This window comes from Siphateles boraxobius, unplaced genomic scaffold (assembly GCF_051911475.1).
Source record: "Siphateles boraxobius isolate OS27281-9 unplaced genomic scaffold, OSU_SipBor_1 9, whole genome shotgun sequence".
In the NCBI taxonomy this organism is placed as follows: Eukaryota; Metazoa; Chordata; class Actinopteri; order Cypriniformes; family Leuciscidae; genus Siphateles; species Siphateles boraxobius.
Genome location: NW_027509219.1, coordinates 8,330,849 through 8,346,479, shown reverse-complemented (window position 1 = coordinate 8,346,479; position 15,631 = coordinate 8,330,849). Strand labels below are relative to the sequence as shown.

The 15,631-nt window shown below is 37.6% G+C and overlaps 1 protein-coding gene across 1 annotated transcript in view; it reads left to right on the top strand.

The window, feature by feature from the left end:
- The window catches only part of cacna1fa (calcium channel, voltage-dependent, L type, alpha 1F subunit a), a 45,383-nt gene extending 38,276 nt beyond the window's left edge, over positions 1-7,107 (top strand). Inside the window, exons 42-46 of the mRNA XM_077223231.1 lie at positions 804-1,085; positions 2,280-2,659; positions 2,760-2,872; positions 3,981-4,298; positions 5,207-7,107. Of these exons, the coding sequence (XP_077079346.1) occupies positions 804-1,085; positions 2,280-2,659; positions 2,760-2,872; positions 3,981-4,298; positions 5,207-5,416 (1,303 nt within the window). The 3' untranslated portion in view covers positions 5,417-7,107. The remainder of the gene's footprint in view (positions 1-803; positions 1,086-2,279; positions 2,660-2,759; positions 2,873-3,980; positions 4,299-5,206) is intronic.
- The last annotated feature ends 8,524 nt before the right edge of the window (positions 7,108-15,631 follow it).

Sequence of the window (15,631 nt, the reverse complement as noted above, 5' to 3'; positions counted from 1 at the left end):
GAGTCGCTGCCAAAGCCAAATCGAAAGACCGCTGTTCAACAGCAGCAGCAGCCATTCTTTGTCTTCAAGTAGCAGTGAACCGTCGCAACTCTGTCGTCATTATGTTAAGCCCGCCCGAAATTCAAGTGTAAGCTTTTAGGTTGCACATTATAACATTTGCTGTCAAAAGTATTTTGCATCGTAAGGCTGGAATACGTTTAACAATTTTCGCCTGATTTGTCTTAATGAGTTGATGTGAGGTGCCGAAAGTCAGAGTCAGTCTGCAGATTTTTGGGCAGTCGGAGTTGACAGATTTTGCAGAAAATCACGTAGTGTATGATGGGCAGCATAGACTCTGATACTATCCAGTTGGAGGATTTTAAATATGTTTGATATTTTCAGCTAATTTTAAAACACATATTGTTTTCATTTGTTGTGCGTAACCTAGCATATTTCTGCACGAGCTTGTTGTGTTCAGAACGACTTGAAGGTCTGGTAGTGTATGATCCTCAGTCTTGTAGTGTATGATGCCCAGCTTATTTCTCTAATTATTTACCTAGTCTGCAAGTATATAATGTTTTAAAATCTGAACAGATTTTAAAAGTTGTGTAGTGTATTCCAGCCTTGAGAGAAACTTGAATTTTCACTTCAAAATCTTAAAAGAACATAATTGTGGAGCATTATCAGCCATTGTAGCATTAGCTTATGGCAGTTAGCTGGAAGAAATGCAGGTGACTGGAATGTTTTTCATGCTTTCATAAGGTATTTGAAGAATTTTTTTGTATATCATCTTACTGTATTTCTTATTAAACTCTCATATTCAGGAATGATGCAACTATTGCTTGTGAATATATTCCTCCCCCATCTCCGGATGGAGGAATCCAAAATGGAGGAGTCACAGGAGGGGTCGTCATCCCAGGAGGAAATGGAGAAGCAGTCACTGGAGGAGCCATGCAAGTAGGAGGTAGAGGTGAAGGAGTGATGGGAGGAGCAGTCACAGGAGGAGGAGTTATAGTCACAGGAGGAGGAGTTACAGAGATGCCATACCCTCCAGAGCAAAGTGCTGTCAGCAGGGAGGACCCTCATAGTGCTGTCTCACATGATAGGTTAGTAGGAAATGTTTGACTACCCATAATCCACCAAAATAATTCAAGGTCCTGATATACTTTAAACAAAATCAAAGAATGAACTCGTTTGACCTCATTTCAAATCTAAATCAGGCCAAAACTAAATTCGTTTGGAGTTTGTTTACTTTACGAAACAGCTTGGCAAAGTGAACTTTCCAAAAAGGTTCGCTCCTGCTGGTAAACACCTTCAAACTACCATTGGTTCATTGCGATTATTGGTCCATTAGCAATCATTATCCGCCATCCGCCGAATCCACAATTTTTGTCTGACAAAGCAGTCAGGAGAGTTAGTAGATTAACGTTGGAGGATTTGAACTTGAAAAACGGAGTGTACTGACGTCTTTCCGTGGTTAAAACAACATTCCTTCTTAGTTTCTTTTCTGGTTATTTAATGCTATAAATTAACTAGAAGGAAGAGATGATCGGTTCATGAGCAGCTTTAAGAGGCTCTACAGTGATCTGTCACGACACATTAAAGAGCCGCAATACGGTATTTATTGATTAAATTTCTTTAGAAAATGACCAAATTTGAAAGTTGAGACTTTGTTTCATATCAAAAGTAACTTGGTCTGTCCTGTTTGTCAGCGAATTGTCAGTATCTTCTCTGCTCTGCGATGTATTTTTCACTGCGTGAGAACATGGTGGGGCTTAGAGCGGTGTGGCTTGTCGGACATAGCAACAGTAACTAAAGGCAGCGGGTCTTTGCGAATGGTCAATTGAAAGCTACACTGAAACTGAAGCAGCTTTATAGTATTAAACATAAAAAACAAAGTAATCTATTGTATAAAGTGCTATATATATATATATATATATATATATATATATATATATATAAACACAATGTGACTTGATTTGATTAGATTGCCAGAATGCAGAGCTGGTGTAAACATATCCACATCTTAACCGCTGTTTTATCACCTCTGTCAGTTGTGTTGCACATACTTGCATATTCATCTAAACGCCACTCCCAGAAGCACGGCTGGCATTGGGATGTTCATTAACAATACATCGCTGCAAAGGTTTTTCAAAAAAAGAAAAATGTGAAAAATTAAAAAGAACATTGTTGTGATTATATCTGGACCTATACATGACTCAAACAACAGTCTGTCTGAATTTTAAAGCTTTTCTCACAAATTAATATATCTGTTTGATTTTGTGAAAATGTCTGAATAGACAGTGGTTTCCTGAGGTTCCTCCGGCACAAACTGCAGCACCCAATGGGAGCAGTGAATGTGTGGCCCCAGTTCAGCCCATTGACAATATCAGCAATAGCTACCAAGGCAACAGCCAAGATGTTGGTGGCTACAATGGCAATGGTTACCCTGGAAATGGCTACAATGGGAATGGTTACCCTGGAAATGGCAACAATGGGAATGGTACCAATGGGTCTGATTATCCAGGGAATCGTCACTCCAGCAATGGCTATAGCAGTAATGGCTACAATGGTAATGGTCATCATAGTAATGGATACAATGGTAACGGATACAACAACAATGAATACAATGGCACTGGTTTTGCTGCACGGCGACGCATGCTTCCCCCAACTCCCTTAGGTAAATCCAACTGTAATCTTTCTGCACTGCAAAAAAAGTAATGTGTTAAACCTTTCAGTGAACCTAACATTGATTACTTATTTTTTCATGTGTCTGTCAGGCCGAAAGCCAAACTTTAACATCCAGTGTTTTAGAAGGCAGGGCAGCAATGAGGATCTCCCAATCCCAGGCACTTATCGCCAAAATTCCCCTCCCTGTAGGGCACGATTACAGGTAACTTTTCTCCAGATTTGGAATTGTATCTTTATAGGCTGCACAAAAGGACACAAACCAACACTGACTATCACCAGAAGACAGTATGTCACTTCTCAGACATTCCATGACCCAATCAGAGATTTAACATGTTAAATTGGCATAAACAAGTGCAGACCAACGCCAACAGGGATAACCCACTGACCCGATAAAACCTGACGAAGTGTCTGTTGCCGTTTGTCTGGTGCAGTGAGAATTGGTCTTAGAACTCACATTTGATAGGCCTCAACAACATGATCAGTACTTTCCTGAAAAACTCCTTGTGGATTATCCAAGAAGATATGCACACATCTTTTTATTGAGAAATCTTTGATGATTTGAATAAAATAACACTAAGAATAACTTTGTTTTTGATATTTCAAACTTAGTATTTAGTGGATTTAAGCAACTCATATTTAATAGCGAATAAAAAATTGTTGAAAATGTATCAAACATGATACAGTAAGCATTTTAAGTATATTAATCATTAAATGAAATGAATTAAAATCAGTATTAGAGTGAGAGCTAAGTTATATCAAATTTGTTTTTATAAATGCATCATGCTCTACCTTGTTGATTTGCACTAACATTATTTAATCCATATTAATTATTATTATTCACATTTATATAAATAATCTATATAATATAAATATTACATATAATATACATTTATATTTACAATATATTTATCTTGTCACTGTTATATTTAATTCTTTGACTACCACATAGCAAAATAGATTTCTTATGATTATCAAAATTATCAAGATAATCAAATTTCCATTATTTCTAATTAATTTTTTTTTTTAAATAAATTACATTTTAAAATTGAACAAATTAGATTAATGTTCTGACAAATTTCTTTATATCTCAGGCTTTACAGGGTTCAAAATATTTTTTGAAGTATAATGAAGTATCATATATATAGAATAAGGTGTATCATAATTTGGAGAATATGCCAGCAATTTACCATTAACACAAAATCAACATTGTGCAAAAAAATAAAATAATAAACCATTAAATTCTGCTAATGACAAATTTCTGTTTCACTGTTTCCACACCAATAATGAAAATAATGTATGTGCTCCCATAGACACAAAACAGCTTAGACTCACGGCGGAGCAGCATTTCATCTGCGGTTTCTTCTGCCTCTTGGGTGAACAACCAGGCCAGACGGGGTCGTCTCCTCTACGCCCCTCTTATTCTAATGAACGAGATAGGAGGCACTCAGGCAATGTGGGGAGACGCCAATGGCAGCGCCAGCCTGCCGGCGTCGGCCCGTCCCGGGTGGATTGGCAGTGGAATGGCAGGTGTAGCCCAGCAGCCTCGGGCGTACACCACTCTCAGAGTGCCCTCCCAACACAGCGCCGGATACATCGAGAAGGGAAGCGCTGACAGCCTCGTGGAGTCGGTAAATAAGCTTCCTGAATGGTGTATCAAATTACCCCAAGTAATAAGGAGAGTTGTTATTTATGCAGATTCAATGGCTATAAAAACGATTCAAGCTGGACTTTGTTTTTGTACAGCAGTGAATCATAGACTTTATTTTTGGAATGTGATCCACAGAAAAATTTTGATGGGTCATGAAATGGAAAATCTTGAAATGGGTATTTACATATATAAAAGGTTGCTCTAAAATTAAAACATACAAGTTTCATACCTCAAAGCTAACTCCCCAGTCCATAAATATGAGTTTTTTGTTTTCCATCCTTCTGAAATGCCAGGCTTTGAAATTCACATTTGAAGTTGTGATATCACAATTTTCTTCTACACCCCTTGACGTGCATTTTTAAATCAGAGCGGCTTGCTCTTAACATAACTTAACATCTTAACATAAAATCAAAAGAGAGGTACAGAAAAAGACAGCCAGACTCCCTTCCAAAAGATCAAACTATTAGAAATGCGTGGATGGTTTATTTAAAATATAGTTACAAGTTTATATTTAACAAGTGCCTGAGCAATTGAACAAGAATGTTTTCGTTTTTTTCATCTAATTTCACAATGGACTTTTTGATCATATGATCATATAATATCATCTATTACAAATATTTGAACATTTTGATGCAAAACAACTTCATAAGCTAACCTCAAGAAATTTAAAGATGTGAATGCATTTCATGACCCCTTTAAAGGGAAAAAATATATATCTTCAATAATTCTGAATACAAAACTAAACCCCATTTAATGTGACACACCTTAATTACCAGTGCTTTCAGTAGACACATAAATAGTTGTGTGTAGTCAGTGGATTTCGGCTGGTTGTAGTGTAAATAAATCTGATCCAACTTCTGTGATGTCTTCTTTTTTTGTATCTTTTAGATTCTGATCTCTGAAGGCTTGGGTCTATATGCAAAAGACCCCAAATTTGTTGACTTTGCAAAACGGGAAATTGCAGGTGCCTGTCACATGACTATTGACGAAATGGAGAGCGCTGCAACTGACCTTCTAAGTCAAGGGAGGACAGGGCAACCAATAGGGCGCCTCGAGGAGGATCTGTCTGATGAGATGAACTGTGTTATAACATACTAAATGGGTTTTAATTTGTTGGGGGAAGCGGAACATAAATTGTCAGTGTGATTGAGTTAGTGATGCAGAGAACATCACAAATAAATTCATCTCTGAATATAACTCTGCTCAAATGAGCTGAATATGAAATTCATACAGTAGATATAAGGATCTTGTGGCCACAATGACCTGTATATCCAAATTGCTTTGCACATATGTTAAGAAGAGCCTAACCAGACCACAAGATGAGCCTATATACTCTGTGATTACGAATCCTGAAGCAATTTCTGAAAAGATATCTAGACAGACTTTGTGAGATCATAAAGGCAGCCTCTAAATTTGGTAAAATAATTGAGTTGTGTTTGATTTGGTAAAACTTGCCCATTTATGTTGAATGTATTTGTGCTTGTGGAAGTTTTCAATTTTCATAAGATTAATTAGCCTAATAAAAAGACAATAAAGAGTATATATCTTTCAAATGACTGGATCTCACAAACCTACAGGGAAATGTTACTATTATAAATGTATGGGGTAATGTACTTCTCCCATTCAGCACAAATCTAAATGTTTCCCTGGTTGTGATGTAACATTAAATTGCTAACCGATTATTTATTTTGAAAAAACTGTGTGCTTCACTCAGTGTTTTGTGAATGTTCACATAAAATGTTCACATAAAACATCATTCACATACGAAAATATGTTTTGGTGTACCACGACCAGTGATTAAGTTGACCAGCACAGCCCTATTTTAAGTTTTCCGTGGAAAGAGAACTTTAGGATGACCATGGCCCTCTTTAAATTTAAAAAGCCTTTATTGTCAGATGGCTACATACAAAAAATCTCAAAACTCTCTCAACATGTTTCGGCCCATGCCTTCCTCAGGGAGAGCAACACAACAATCTCAATCACAGGTGCAAGCACTTTCAGTCATTAAGACATCTGATTAGTTAACAGTTGTCATGTGATCAACTTCTCTTTACAGCATTAAACATTCACCAATACATTTTCAAAAAGACCATTTCATAAATAAAAAATAAAAAGGACATCACAAGAAAGGAGTAAAAGTCTTTGTTCAATCCTGGATATATATTGGCCTTTAATTTATAAATCCAAAATTCTCCCTCTGATTCAGTTTAAGTTCTCTATTCCCTTTCCTAATAGTTCTGTTCAAATTATAAATACATAATATTCTCAGGATAGAAGGGTTACTGTTATGCATTCATTTAAAATGTCTTGCCATAGGATATTCTTCATTGCATATTTATGTTCAGCCAATCAATCCAATAGACTTTATTCATATCAGCGCCATCTTTGATTTTTAACGGGAATGGAAGCGAGGCTGTGAGGGATAGACGTAGCCTACCTACGGTTTGTTGTACTGTTATTTAATCTGTGTGTCTTGATTTTGTTTACGAAACACTGCAAAAATATCTTTCCAAGAAATTTCAGTTGACAAAAAAACTCCCGACAGTTTGAGCTGTGGAAAAGTTTAAGTGATCTAAGAGCTTTATACAGCTTTTGACAGCGGATGCCTTTGAAAACACGGTAAGTCTATCCCTCACAGCCTCGCTTTCATACCTGTCATGGCGCTGCTCTGAATAAGGTCTATGCTGTCTTTTTGTTCTTCCAATATAAAATAATTTACATTGAGGACATTACAGTCTATGAATTACATGAGTGGTTTGACAATTAATAAAATGGAACTTGTTTGTCTGTACATCTAGAAACGTTTTATCGTGTACAACATTATCACAATGATTAGTGATGACATTTAAAGCAACCGTTAGGTTTAACCCCTAACCAGGAGCTTCCATGAGTGGGTGGGGAATAGCTATGAACTCATTTGTCCCCTAAGGTTGAACTTTTTTTTTTAACTTATCATTGGAGTATCTGGAAATACATTTCTCAAAAATTAATCAATTTGCAAAATGCCCCAATTTTTTTTTTTTAGTAATTCATTTAATTTTTTCAGTGGCTGTACTGTATTTAATCATGAAATAGACTTAGTGAGAACTTTCTGCTCTTGTTTTTCTTTTTAACAAATCTTCCCTTGTCATTCCTTTTGCACGCATCTTAGCTTTTTTTTAGTTTTAAACGTATACCCTTTATTTAAAAATCGTTTTTCCATACCCTTAGCTTTGTCCTCGAAATCTTTGAAATTGCCCGAAAGGTATAGGCCTATTCTCAATCAACTTTGGGGGATGGAAACTTCTAGCATGGAGGGTTGTATTTCTATTAGTAGGTTTTCTGAATTTTGATGTATGCAAGCATCCTTATTTATCTTTACTAATTTCCAGATCCATAAAGTTAATATTTTCCTTATTGTAAAAATAATTTTACATTACAATTAGTATTATTAAGATATTAATGAAATGCAATCAAGTTTTATTCTGACCCCGAAAAAAATAGAATAACATCAGCAATTTAACGTCCCCACCAAATAATGTTATCCAAAAAAGGATTTGTAATAGAGTTCAGTACATTATCATTTTCCCATTTACCTAAAAATAAACTAGCATAAGAAGGGCTATAACAGGCACCCATGCCACAACCTTTTATCTGTTTTAAAAGTTTATCTTGAGAAACAAATATATTGTTGAGGGTCCATTTAGTTAAATTTAATAAAAAGTCAGAAGGTGGTTCAGTTTCCAGTCTCTTTTTCATAAAATACTCCACAGCCAACAAACCATTTTCATGTTCAATATTTGTGTACAAAGACTCAACATCCATTCTTACCATATACTGTAAGAAGAATCACCAATATTCTTCAACTCTTGAGTCTTTTTCAATACATCTTTAGTGTCTTGAATATATGCCGGTATTGAAGGTAAAAATGGTTTGATAAAATAATCTATATATTTGGAAACAGGATCAGTTAAGCTATCATTCCCCACTAATCACTTGTCTACCTGGAGGATATTGTAAGTTATTAATTTTAGCGGGCATATAGAATGAAGCTAAACAAGGACTTTTATTCAGTTGAAAATGAAATTCATTTTTTGAAATCCAACCATTATCCAATCCTTGCTGCAACACTTGTTCTAGTTCTAACTTAAGGTTATCACTAGGGTCAAATGTAAGCCGTGATAATATTCTTTATTCTCCAATTGTCTGTTGGCTTCTTCTATATTTGTCTTTCCCACAAATCACAATTGCACCTCCCTTGTCAGCTCTTTTAACTATATCATTGTTTATCATAACAGTGAGAGCTTCGTTTTTTTTGTTTTTTTTTTTAGATGTATTGCTTTTAAAACTTGTTCTTTTCAATAAATAATTGCTCTACATCAATTTATACAATGCTTTTAAATGCAAGTTTCTATAAAATCAAAAAAGGTCTATTATTGTATCAAACTCATTTGGAGTAGACATAGGGGCAACTGACAACCCTTTTGACAAAACCTTAATATTGCTATTTATTATTACTTAGGGCTGTAATCAACCAAAGAAAATCTTGGTAGGTTTTCACGTAAAAAAAAAAAAACATTAGATTAATAGCTGCGCAGTACTTGATGGCCTTGTTCGCCTAAATGAATTATAAATAAACATATTTATAATAATAAACTTGTAGGCTATTTGCAGTATATTAAATCGTTTTTTGACCTAATTATTTTGCACTGAAATGACACTAGAGGCTGTCAGCTCTGACAGCGTTGCATCACGTGCACCTGCGCAATATAGCCTATATGATTTTCCGAAAATAGTACTATGTCAACTAGTGATATCAGCACAAGAACTGTTGAGGAATATGCAACATAATTTGGACAATTGTTTTTGTCAATGTTATGATAACTGACATACACTATCATTTCAGCTGCTCTGTGCATGTCCATGGAACTCCCATGGACAGCAGCTATCAGCTTACACTCCTGAGAAGGGATGTCTCTTCTGGAATCTACTTGCTGCACAAACTTCTACAAAGGATTGAGGTTCTTGAAACAAAATTACATACCAGACAGAATACAAAAGAAAGTTGGCACATCCAACTCTTAACTTATCAATGCATTGGCACAGGGAAGTCAATGGGGCTGTAGTCATTAGGCGATAGGGCTAAGTAGATCTGAGCTAAGTTGACCATAAGTTTGAGTGGACATTAATGACATGCAGAGTCCCTCAAATAAATTCTTGCACCGCTCTTGTTCAACCTGTAAATGTGTTATGATGATAGCAGATGAACCCAAGCGCAGACGGTAGACAATTACACAACGTTTATTGTAACAGAAAACAGGGGAAAACAAAACCCACAAGGGGGCAAAACAGAGGCAATACAAACAAGGGATAACTAAACTAGATAACACTTGACACAAACTAGACTATTAACAAACAGCAAATACAAAATCAGGACCTATACAAGACATTTTTCTAAGACAAGGTACTCACAGGTAGAATCTCACAAAGTGTGACAATGAACCGGCACAGGACAGCAAACACAAGGGGATTAAATAGGGAGAAACTAACAATGACAACAGGTGATACAGATTAAGGTGCAAAGGACAAAACGAGGATAACAAGGGGGCGGGGCAAGGGAACAAGACAACACAAGCACATGGCCCGAACACAAAGCCATGTGCTTGCACACAAAACATGAGTCTGTCATAATCCTGCCCCAAGACTTAAAGAAAGACAAGGACTAGATGGCAGAATCATGACAATATGCTCCCAGGGAGCCAAATAATGAGAAAGAACCAAATCGCTTACCACAGCTATGAAGATGACACTCAGATCTACTTAGCCCTATCGCCTAATGACTACAGCCCAATAGACTTCCCTGTGCCAATGCATTGATGAAGTTAACAGTTGGATGTGCCAAAACTTTCTTCAGTTAAACAAAGACAAAACTGTAGTTATTGAATTTGGAAACAAAGATAAAGTTCTCAAGGTGAACGCATACCTTGACGCTAGGGGTCAAACAAGTAAAAATGAAGTCAGGAATCTTGGTGTAATTTTGGAGTCATACCTTAGTTTCATTAGGCATGTCAAAGCAAAAACTAAATCAGCATACTACCATCACAAAAATATTGCACTAATTAGACGCTTTGTTTCTAGACAAGACTTGGAGAAACTTGTTCATGCTTTTATCACCTGCAGGGTGGACTATTTCAATGGACTCCTCACTGGCCTTCCCAAAAGTCAAGTCAAGTCACCAGATTTATATAGCGCTTTTAACAATACAGATTATTTCAAAGCAGCTTTACAGAGATAACAGGAAAATAAAATTGTTACATATATTTTATTTGGTTCAGTGGGAGCATATAAAGGTTGAACAAGAGCGGTGCAAGAATTGAGCTTTGAGGGACTCCGCATGTCATTGATGTCCACTCAAACTTATGGTCACCTATACTTCCATAATAACCTCTCCCTTCTAAGTATAACCTGAATCATTTTAGGACCATCCCAGAAAGCCCGACCCAGTTTTCCAGCCTGTTAAGTAGTATGTTGTGATCGACAGTGTCAAATGCAGCACTGAGGTCGAGTAGTATCAGCATTGATATTTTGCCTGTATACATTTCTAAGCAAGCCAAAAGCCAATGGCAACAAAGGCGAATAAAGGCGAAAAAGGCGACAGTGGCAAGGAACCAAAACTACATCAGGTGACAGAATGGAGAAGAAAAAAAAACCTTGGGAGGCTCAGTCGGGGGGCCAACGAACGAACAATGTATGATTATGATTCGGGCAGCATTACAGGTCAGAGGTCAGATTAGATCAGAACATTATATTATGCAGTTCATCTGTTTGAAGACCGGAGTCATCACGTGCGCATGGAGACAAGTTTGTTTGAGGATCAGTGCCGATGGCTGTTGTGTCGATGAGGCCTTCACAGGTCTAGTTGACAGAATCTCTGCTGAAACTTCAGAAATGCGTTGTGGTCGTACAAGTCCACCATCTGATCTGGATACGGCCCGGGTCCGGCTGATTACAGTTAACCTCGGAATAAACAGAAAGACTAAAATTAGCGTAGATGCCATTCTTTTTATGATGTAGCAAGTACATCAGGTGTTATAGGAAGTCTTCCCGGTTCTGGCTGACCTAATTTATGCAGCCTAATAATCATTTAACTGATTTTAATAATAGGAATGTATAGTGTTCTATGTGTATGCCAGGTTGAAGAGATGTGTTTTTAATCTAGATTTAAACTGACAGAGTGTGTCTGCTTCCTGGACAATGTTAGGAAGACTGTTCCAAAGTTTAGGTGCTAAATTCGGTTATTCAGAGTGCTTCTACTGCTTCGACTGCTTCTAGGCTCACATTGCTCCTGTCGATTGCCTCTTGGCGATTGCTCCTGTCTGCCTTGCTGTTGGTTTGTCTGTAGCTTCGTTTATCTTTCTGTTTAGAATCATTATTTACTACCATTCCCTGTTGTTTATACTGCTAAATACAACTTACTCAACATCACATATTAACCTGACATCGCTAGCTTCAATCTTAATCGTTGCTAGCACAACAAGCTACTATTCGCTAGTCTGTTAGAGTGCCATCAGTGCGCTCTTTATTTGTTTATTTGTGCCTTTTACAAATCCATCAAAGCTGTGGTAAGTAGAATCAGTCAACAAACACGGTAAGTCATGTCATCTTCTCCTCTTATTGTGACTTACACTTCATGTAACATGTATAGTATAGTCTTCTCCGTCTGCACAGGATTTACATGTAATGAATGCAGGGAGATAGTCCGGCTGACGGAGAAGAAGATTTCAGAACTAGATACACGCATCCAAACTTTAATTGAGGTTAATTGTAAGAGTGCTAGCTTAGACAACATAGGCGCCGATTTATGTTTTCCTCCGTGGGTGCTCATGGGCGCACGCCCTTTAATAAAAAATAATAATAAAAGTAACGTTAGGCCTAGTCAAAAAATGTTTGCATTTCAGAACCGAACAAGAAGCGCAGCGCTGCGTCTATGACAACTCGAGGTAGCCTATCGCACACCGGACGCGCACTTTGTCAGTTTATGGCCAGCAATATTGTAATGTTATGTTTAAGGACATTATGGAATTAAGATAATGTCTGTAGGCTACTATGTTACGATTGTGCTGTACAATTAAATACAACCGGGGGGTCCGTTAACTGAATGAATTGAGAATATCACCTGAAAATCCGATAACATCAGCAAATTTCATTCAAGCAGCTGATTTCTGTAAATGAATGTAAAATAAATGTATATTGCAGCACAGGTTGAAGTCAGTACATTAACGACGATTTGAGACAAATAAATGTAAATGTAATATAAAACTATGTAAATCGCGCTCTGTGGCACGGCATGATTTTGAACAAGGTCATATATAGCCGTAGCTGGGCGCCGCCAGTGTGTGTAAGTTACACTCATAGAGAATAATGTGTTCGACTTTTTAAAGACATGGCATTACGCGGCGCATCGTTTCTCGTCCGGTGTGCGACCCCTTTTAGGAAATGGACAGCCGCCAACACGAACGCACACACCCATTTACTTGATAATAAAGCCGTAAAGTAGACTATCTTTCAACTCAGGACCATAGCTCAGGACGGCGCCACTTCTCACAAATACAGACAGGATTGGAGATCAAAAGTTTAACTGACACGTAACCGCGATCAGAGGCGTTTTCATCTGAGAAATGCTGTGATTGGTGGATAGGATATGGAGCAGGCGACTGACAGCGACATAACCAATCACAATGTGACAGACGCTTCGCATAGCACCAACTGCAATGTTTAATTTTAAATGAATGTAGCCTACTGTCAGTCTGGCACACACGTGGGTGCTCGGTATTTTCCGTGGGTGCTCGAACCTCGGAGCACCCTCGGTATCGGCGCCTATGTTAGAGAACACTGTACATTGTTCAGTTCCTATAACTTATGCAAATGAACCTTTGACAAGACAAAGGAAACGTTTTCCCACTCACAGAACTCCAAGTCGATTGGCCAGTTCGCCCATGAAGGTGGGAACTCGGACCCTCTTTAAAGTCATTGACCAGCGGTTTCACCCTGCTCTTCAGGACGGTCTTCAGTCCGTCTTGTTTTGTCTTCAGTTTGTGTCTTTTTGTTTTCTCTTCAGTTTCTTTTAGTTTCTGTTTTCCCTTTTCGTATTCTCCTTTGTTCATTTCCACTGACAAGTGAAATGAACTTAGCCTGAATTATCTGGCAAACTTTACTTTCAATGGACATTTAAACTTCCTGTGACGACGCGCGCTCCAAAAAAACCGAGAGAACGTGCGCAGCTCCCAAGGACCGCCACACACACGCCTTCTTGACAACACAAGAGAGCTATATGTGCAAGTGTTGATTTATTGAGCTTTCAAAGCATTAAGATTTTTTTGCCCCCATTTAGGGTGATTGTGATTCCTTGTCTCCCAAAGGTTAATTGTCCAGGTAATTTGCCATTCTGTGACCCTTCCGTGATCTCTCTCATCTTCCTCTTCCTATCACTCTCTGATTCTCATTCTCTTTCATTGTTTGTTGCTTTATTTTGTTGTATATACATTTATTCCATGTAATTTTAGTCACCGGTATACGTAGTTTTCCTTTATTAAATCCATTGCATTCATTTATTGACTCTGTCTCTTGCTCATATTACGAAGTCCCTTTAATGTTCGGTCAAAGCTACAGCTTTACAATTGTTCATACTTTAAATATTAGATTTTCTTTTATAGAACGAGAAAGCTGTTTCTCATGGCCGGAGAAACAGTCTTTCTTGAAAGTCTATAAGAAGGATAACTCCTCTTGAGATTTGATAAAAGATCGTACAGTCAGTTTGCTGGACAAACAGATTATTCGATAACAAATTAATTCCATTAAGAGTTATCCTGAGAATCGATCTATTCTAGACAATTGATATATTGATATTTAATTATATAACACGTTGTGATTGATTGTTGATATAGAAATTGATCTATTTTTGCCTCCCTGAAAAGATAATTGATTATAATCCGTTGTATTTAGTTGTCCATATATGTTGGCAAAATATTCCCTTTAAGGGTAATATTATAATTTGTAGGCGATTCACGATCATATTCATGATCAGTTATTAAAATTATATTCCCTTTATTTGAGCTAGAATCCCTACACCACTCAGTGAAACACCCACTGGGAATCCTGTTGAATGTGCCCTAGTTATTGTTGATTCTATTACACGGAACGTGAAAATAGAGACACCAGCCACCATAGTCACATGTTTGCCAGGAGCCAGAGCGCCTGACTTTAAAAGCAAATTTAAAAGTGCTGGCTAATGCTAATCGTAAATTCTCTAAGATTATTATTCACGTCGGCATTAATGATGTTCGACTTCGCCAGTCAGAGATCACTCAAATTAATGTTAAAGAGGTGTGTGAACTCGCAAATACGATGTCAGGCACTGTAATTTGCTCTGGCCCCCTTCCTGTTCGCAGGAGTGATGAGATAGTTAGCAGATTATCATCACTCAATGGCTGGCTGTCTAAGTGGTGCCCTCAAAATAATATAGGGTTTATAGACAATTGGAAAAAAGTTTTTGGGGCAGACCTGACCTGTTGAAAAGAGATGGTATTCATCCCACCTGGGATGGTGCTGCTCTTCTCTCTAGTAATATGGCACTTAGTCTTAGAGTCAAACATGACATCCGGATCTGGTAGGTATTGAAGGACGGCAGAGCACGGAGCTGACACGCAGCAGAGCCGATCCGCAGCCGTCCCGCAGTTGGTGGAAATCTGGGGTCAGACATCCCTGGTGGGACCAGGAAGACTTGTCTTCAAGGGTATCTTTTAAACAATTATTCAACAAATATTTTGGAGAAGTCGTTCACTCCGTGTGTGGAAGATCCGAGTAAATCTGCTCTGACGGACAACAAAGTCGCACCCTAATTGGGAGCACTGAAGCCATATATAGCAGGCAGTGAATTGGTGCGAAAACACTCCCACGAGAGTTAAGAGACATTAAAATGAGCATGTCTAGTGTAAAATTGCAAACCTGACTCAATTTCTTCCATTCCAGATGGGCTTAAATACTATTGGATTTTTTTTTGTTTCTTATGCGGATTACTTTAATTCCTTTTCTATAAAGCACTTTGAAATACCATTGTGTATGAATTGTGCTATATAAATAATTTTGCCCATAAGCAAACTACACCATTGTAGTGGAAATTTTAATAGTCATTGATCCCAAACAGGTATCATAAGAGAAAGAACCTATTCAAAGTTTAAAGGTATATGTGTGTACGTGCTTGTGCGTGACGTTTCAGGAACATATGGGACAGGACCTCTGACCTAAGGGACGGTCAGTTTGGCCAGTTTATTTCAG